Below are 7,371 nucleotides of genomic sequence, written 5' to 3'. Positions count from 1 at the left end.
TGAATGGAGAAAAAAAACCCATAGAAAATTGTATACACCGTCTCGTTAAGTTGAACAAACCAAGTTGTCTACAATAAAATTTGTATTAATGTGCCATCCTTTATCAAGATTGGAATGGCTTGGATCTGTTGCTCATATATCCATGTTACATGATTGCAATCCAGAGAAGGAGAACTATGATTTTTGCAAAATTCATAATCCAGGAAGTGCAGAGTCTGCTTGCCGCACTGGTTTCGCGACACGTGAGCTTCGGTGTCTCCATCATCTCCCTGACCGTGCCTTTTCGGATATATGCGAAGTTGTACTGTGAAAGAGAAAATATGACAAATAACCTCTTTTTATAATAGTTGACAGATGCGGACAGAGGACTCCACAGGCTTTTACAAACAAACATTTCTCAACAAAATGTTTTCATCACACCATTCAGGCTATTTACTTACATTGTCATCAGAGACATACTGAAGTTGTGGAAGGGTCTTTAGGAAAGTCTCCTGCGCAGCAATTTTATCCGGGTCTGAAGTTGTGACGTCCTCAGACATGCTGTCACAAGTTAGTATAAGAGCATATCAAGACACAGCTGCTTGAGATACATATGTGCGTAACGTATATATGTTTGTAACGTGTACACTGATTATAAACCTGATTGTGTTTGTTGATAGATACCTTGTATTCGGGTGGCTAACACATGTGGCGATATTGATTGCAGGGTAGTAGAATAGGAAGGCCAGGCACATCTCATCAGTGGTTGATAACCCCATCTTAAGAGGAAAATGTTATACACGGCAGGCAATAAAGACATCCAATCCTCTTTATACATACTCTTATGAGTTGTAGTTTATATTGACATGTCCACCTTTAAAATGTTAATTTTCTGTCCTTGTTAAGGTGCACCTTTATGTGGGTGATAGTGATAATTCTACACTGTTTGAGAAACACTTATTTCATCAATCTTTCTGACACACAAACAATACAACTGCACATTTGTTTAATCAATAGTTTTCATATTACTTTGTGTTTCTTTTTGTATTTCTTGGACTACACTGATTTAATTTGAGGGTAACAGCACCCACCCTGGTGACATTGGTGCGATCGATAGTATTGTAGGTGCACTCCACTGCGATCTCATCACCCTAAAATTGGAGACAATAAATGTGGCATGATACGTGACATAGCACTGTTAAAATGATATTGTTTTAGCAGCACAAACAAATAATAACTTACAAAAAAAAAAAAAACGCCCTGTGAAATATGGCCATAATATTTGGGCACAGAGGCAACGGAAACTTACCGGCTTGATGTTCTTGATGCTTCCCAAACTAGCGAACTGCTGTATCTCAAAGTTGTATTGTTCATTCAAGGCCAAGAAGTCTATTTGCTGTCCATTTCTACAGAGACCAAGACATATGAAATGCCAGTTTACAAGACAACAATGCTGCAACACATATAACAACAACAAAAAAACGAATAAAACCTGATGAAAACGTCCACTCCTTTAACAGTGATGGCTTTGATTTCATGGTTACCGACAATTTGCTGCTGTGTTTTTACAAAGCCAGTCAAAATGTTATTTTTTATTTAATTTAATAATTTTTTTCATTCTTAAACAACATTGACTGACACAAATCAAATACCTTTTCTCTTTTTCTTACCTGTAATGACCCACTCTGATTTTTCTCCCCGCCAAGTGAGTGTGTAGCAGCACAGCAAACACTTGCAGTTCAGGCACAGGATCTAAAAGCTATGGATGGAAAGCAAACACTATCATGAACACACACATTACCAAAGAAAATGACATTTGAACTTATATCGGTTTGAAATGCACACTGAAACACTACAGACCTGAGAAAGGAGCGATGTATTACACACGCCGTAGGTGTGGAATTGATTGGCTTTTGGAGGAATGTTGTAGTTCAGCATACCATGTGGTAGTATTCCTGTGGTCAGGATGCCCACCTCATCCCTGGGTTGGGCTGTATTATAGTAAAGCCTCAGTCCTGAGCTGTCTGTCATACCTAAACAGGAAAGAGACAGGAGTTTAAAGATGCTGCATGTGAAAGAAAACAGTAATACCTAGAGTAAAATGTTTTACTGTGTTACACCGTGTATTGTTGTTCAGACAGCTGGAAGATGTTTTTAATGTTGTATTGAAATGCACTGGTGTTATTTTGAAGGGAAATACCGCCAATTTTACAAATACAATTTTGAAAACAATATTATCTATCTATCTATCTATAGTATAGAGAGAGAGAGAGAGAGAGAGAGAGAGAGAGAGAGAGAGAGAGAGAGAGAGAGAGAGAGAGAGAGAGAGAGAGAGAGAGAGAGAGAGAGAGATGGATGGATGGATAGATAGATAGATAGATAGATGGATGGATGGATGGATGGATGGATGGATGGATGGATAGATAGATAGATAGATAGATAGATAGATAGATAGATAGATAGATAGATAGATAGATAGATAGATAGATAGATAGATAGATAGATAGATTGATTGATTGATTGATTGATTGATTGATTATTTACCTGTTAAATTGTTTGGATTATTGTAGTGGATTTCCAGCCTATAGTATGTATCGCTGTCCGCACCTCCAACAGGAATACCCACATTTTCTGGGAGCTCGTATCCCTGACGTTTCAGAAATAAATTGTGGATCAGCTCATGTCAACCCTGACATACAGTACACACAAGAATACAGACAACCACAATGTGAATTTCAGCATTCGTCGATTGACACTTGAGTGTCCCTCACCCTTCCTCCCACTCCCCATGCAGCCACCACGCTGAAGCAGGCGTCCCCGATGTCGCCCATGTAGCACTCCTTGTTGTACGGCACCTTCACAAAGGAGGGGCAGCGGTACAGCAGCATGTGGTGCACGATGTCAAGGTGCTCAATCACTGGTTCGATCTGAGGTACAGTATGAAGAGATGTGGTACAGAAGGTTTAAAAAAACGATGCATGAAGGTAGAAAGGAAACTGAAAATCGTGATGTTTGTACTTCAGATTAGATGTGGAACTATGTATTCTTCCACAGCTAGGAATGAATAAATTACACTTATTTATACTATCAGTTCAGTATTTACAGTCAGACTTGTTTCGCATCTGAAAGCTCAATCCACTCAAAAGATGACAGGAGTATGGTGCGTTAATCCAATACCGCGTAAAGAACACTATTAAATTGCTGATTTAGATTAAGGGTGAAAACAAATGAATGATAATTACCTGATTTATATAATATGTTTTTTTTGGATCCAGGTTTTGAAACTGCATAACCTTGCAATGGTAGTAGGTATTGTGAGGGATAGTGACCTGCAAAAGAAAAAGATAAAAGTGAGGGTAAACAAAATGTGTCTCGAGCTTAGATGACTACAATGAGAACTGCTTAGAAGTTTTAATTGATTTCCATCCGTTCATCCAAACTATATGAAGACTATAATGTATTCCAGCTCTCCCCTTAGATCTCATGACATAAGTGAGCTACAAGGTTCAAATCTATATTTTCCCATAATCCCTGCAAACTGCAAAATGCATGGCTTATCATTTGTTTTCAATTATTCCTACATTATCCATCGTGACGCTGAGATAGTTGAGGTTGGTTAAGGTTGTCCTGGGCACGTAGTTCAGCAGATTGACTTCCTTGGTGCCTCTACGAGTCTGATGGTAAGAGATATCATCTGTCCATCCGTAGGCATAGATCAGTTTCATGTTTTGAGCCTGTAAAAGAGATTGCGATTTAAATGAATCAATGAATCTGATTTAAAGTGGAAAGATGAGAGAGCTTTTATTATTGCTCTGACTTTGCATTTGGCAACGATGTTCCACTCATACAACAAGGGTTCATAACAAACCATGTATATGTATTGTTCAATGCAAAACAAAATCTTGGCAGCCTATTTCTTCCGTGCCATTGTCTTTATATCTGAAAAACACCCAGCTCAATGCGTTGTATCAAAGAACATTTAGGTGAACGTAACAATAGAAATTCTCGAACAAAGTTAACGTGGATAAAGGCAGGAAACTTGAGCTTTGCAGAGAAGATTTAGATCAGCGATACAAAAGAGTCTAAAGTTACAAATAATGAGCCACGGCAGTGGAGAAAAAGTTAAAACTTTGATTGAACCGTGATTCAGGTTGAAGCTCCATGGTAAAAATAAACAAAGTTGAAGTTCAGTGAGCGTGAATGAGGTTGGCCTGTATGTTTGGACGGTATTGTTCCCATGAGTACATGGGGCAACACACCAATTCTTACAAGACATGGTTCACGATTCAATGCTTTCATTCTGTAAAAAGTTTCAACCAGTCTGACATGAACAAGACTAACGTCATACAGCGAGGACTTTTCCAATCTCAACACATATTCACTGTGATTTAGCAGTGAAACTTGACAGGAAAAAGAAAAAAACAGCCTTTAAAACCAAATAATGGAATAAAACCCAACATTTGAAAGCAATTTGTTGTGTACCAAAAGAAACTGAAATGAATACACATGCAACATTTCTACAGCTGAACACCTATGACCACACATGCAGAACATTACCCTTTCAGAAATTGGGAGACACAATATCTGAAAGTCTTACATCGATTGGTAAGTCGTTGAAATCACACGACAGAATGGACCTCTGAAAGGTCATGCTGGTTTGACCTTCACTCTCATTCAGAGAGAGGAGAGTGTAGCTCTGCTGCTCATCCAGCACAGGCATGAATTTTCCTTTGCCGTGGTAATCCTAAGGGGAAAAAAAAACACAACCCTCAGACAGCAGCATTGTGCTCAGTTTCCTGTTGAGCATGGAAAAAGTAGAAAGACGTTTTGCTTTGTGTAATATTCAAAGAGAAAGACATAAAACCAACGGCTCCAGGTGCAGTTGTTAAACATCTGGTGCTGACTTACCGCAAAGTAGCGTCCATCGGGTCCAACTCCCCCAATGACGATATCGGCCCCGATCATTCCTCCGTTCGGACTGAAGCCAAGGCCCACCCAGCCCGTCGTGTTGACCACCAGCTCGAATGTTATGGTTCCTTGCGGGTTATCGAAGCCCCACTTCAGGCACACCATGTGATCCTGGTCCAGGTACTCCATGAAGGGCAAGTTGGGGTCCGACGCCCCTGCTCCTTTGGTCCAGATGAAGAACAGGCCGAGGAGGAAAGGAAGCGGAGAGCGCATGATGTCTCTGTGAAGTTGGCGATCTTCAAACTGAGCACAGTGTCTGTGGAGCTGCCAAACACCCTCCCACCCTTCCCCTGACACACCTGCGTTGCTCGATGAAACCGTGTGATAAGAGCGAAAAATGCTCAGTCATGTCACATTTGTCTTTGTGGCACACAAAAAACCCGGCTGCATACCAATTTGGCTGCTGTCTCAATTGCATTCTTGTTTTTGTGCGATATTTCACCGTTAGTTTAAGTCTTAATAATACATTTATTAGAGTTACTGTTGGTATTAATATGTGAAGTTTTACAATTCTAATAACAGGGAGTAGGTGGGTCATTTCAATTGCAATTCTATATTTGTGGTCCAAACAATATACATTGGAAAAAATAATATAAGAATCGAGTCTCCAGAATTCATGAATATGCACATTTTCTTAATTTGACAAATTGATCTGCTTCAACAATATGTCTCCTATTCCGCTGAAAACTGCACTTCCACATCACAATTGTTAAAGTTGCATATTGGACCTGGATTGGTTTCTAAACTAGTTGTGTCTAGAAAGCGTTGCATACTTGTTGGTACACATGTCTCAATTGCATTCTTATTTGTTGTGCTATATTTCACCATACTTTACTTTACTAGAGCTCTCTTCAGAGCTCATTCTCCGTGTGAAATCTACTTCTTCGCTGCCTTTGACGTGAACATCTTAAGCCTCGAAGTCAAGTCTTTTCACAGAGTTACACACTCATGCCCTCTGTCTGTTTCTCCTAACAACCTGCGGACTTCACCTACTTACTGTATCCCCCTTTCAGGTCCTCTCACATCAACTTGCTCCACCGGTTCTCTCCCATTGACGGACAAATGAGAACACTCATTGATATATGAGGAGGTGATGAGGAAGGAGCAGGAATGAAAGTTTAACTTTTCCTTTTTGGTCCCAGTCGAGGTTTTCAATATATTGACTGTGGCCAAAAATTAAGCGTTTATCTCTTTCTTTCTTTGTCTGTCTGTCTGTCTGTCTGTCTGTCTGTTTGTCTGTCTGTCTGTCTGTCTGTCTGTCTCTCTCTCTCTCTCTCTCTCTCTCTCTCTCTCTCTCTCTCTCTCTCTCTCTCTCTCTCTCTCTCTCACCGCCCCCCCTATTCCTCTCTCTCCCTTGACCACTCTCTCTGTTACCTTCTCACATATCAAACACTTGATTCCAGGCAAAACATTTTTATAGAATGTGAATCGTTGGTTCATTCTTCCAGATTATTGGCAGTGTTGAACTTTCGTATTCAATCGGTGATGCACACTTGCAGTGGTATGAAAAAGTTTGGGCACCCCTGATCATTTTCAAGTTTTTCCTTTATGTATCATTGGTTATTCGGAACAGCAATTTGAATGAAATACATCACATAGCAGACAAACACAGTGATATTTTAGAAGTGAAATGAAGTTTATAGGATTTACAGAAAGTGTGCAATAATTACTTAAACAAAAGTAGGCAGGTGCATAAATTTGTAAAAAATTACATCAATATTTAGTAGATCCTCCTTTTGCAGAAATAACAGCCTCTAAACGTTTCCTTTAGCTTCCAATGAGGGTCTGGATTCTGGTCGAGGGTATTTTTGACGATTCATCTTCACAAAACATCTCCAGTTCAGTCCGGTTTGATGGTTTCCGAGCATGGACAGCCCGCTTTAAAACAGACCACAGGTTTTCAATGATATTCAGGTCTGGGGACTGAGATGGCCGTTCCACAACGTTGTACTTGTTCCTCTGCAAGAATACTCAGGTAGAATTTGAGCGGTGTTTAGCGTCATTGTCTTGTTGAAGTATCCAGCCCCGGCGCAACTCCAACTTTGTCGCTGATTCTTGAACATTGTTCGCAACAATCTGCTGATACTGACTGGAATCCATGCAACCTTCACCTTTAACAGGATTGCCAGTACCTGCACTGGCTACACAGCCACACAGCATGATGCAACACCACCACATGTTACTGTGGGCAGCAAGTGTTTCTCTTGGAATGCTGTGTTCTTCTTCCGCCGTGAATACCGCCCCTTGTTATGTCCAAATAACTCCCATTTAGTTTCATCAGTCCACAGCACCTTATTGCAAAATGAAGCTGGCTTTTTCAAATGCGCTTGAGCGTACCTTACGCGACTCTTTTTTTGGCATGGGCGCAGAAAAGGCTTCTGCCGCATTACTCTCCCATACAGCAACGATGCACAGTGACACCAT

General features: G+C 40.3%; 1 protein-coding gene across 1 annotated transcript; it reads right to left on the bottom strand.

The window, feature by feature from the left end:
- Nucleotides 1-145: 145 nt before the first annotated feature.
- moxd1l (monooxygenase, DBH-like 1, like) lies at nt 146-5,160 on the bottom strand. The gene is made up of 13 exons (XM_068577471.1): nt 4,888-5,160; nt 4,577-4,723; nt 3,561-3,713; nt 3,222-3,308; nt 2,751-2,906; nt 2,524-2,626; nt 1,840-2,012; nt 1,650-1,738; nt 1,289-1,385; nt 1,071-1,130; nt 664-758; nt 441-540; nt 146-304 (listed from the first exon to the last, which is right to left on the bottom strand). The coding sequence occupies exons 1-13, from the start codon at nt 5,158-5,160 to the stop codon at nt 146-148; spliced, it is 1,692 nt and encodes a 563-aa protein (XP_068433572.1).
- Nucleotides 5,161-7,371: the final 2,211 nt, after the last annotated feature.

The sequence above is a fragment of the Clinocottus analis genome, unplaced genomic scaffold (genome assembly GCF_023055335.1).
Source record: "Clinocottus analis isolate CAN_PGR_092001 unplaced genomic scaffold, fCliAna1.0.p SCAF_15, whole genome shotgun sequence".
Taxonomy (NCBI): Eukaryota; Metazoa; Chordata; class Actinopteri; order Perciformes; family Cottidae; genus Clinocottus; species Clinocottus analis.
Note: the sequence above shows the minus strand (reverse complement) of the source record. Positions and strands in the feature narration are given on the sequence as shown.

Excerpts from the sequence above, each read along its gene's own strand:
- moxd1l (XM_068577471.1), bottom strand. The coding sequence starts at position 5,160 with ATGCGCTCTCCGCTTCCTTTCCTCCTCGGCCTGTTCTTCATCTGGACC. Across the intron at positions 2,907-3,221 it reads AAACATATTATATAAATCAG|ATCGAACCAGTGATTGAGCA; the intron begins GTAATTATCATT and ends ACTGTACCTCAG. Across the intron at positions 2,013-2,523 it reads TAATCCAAACAATTTAACAG|GTATGACAGACAGCTCAGGA; the intron begins GTAAATAATCAA and ends TTTCCTGTTTAG.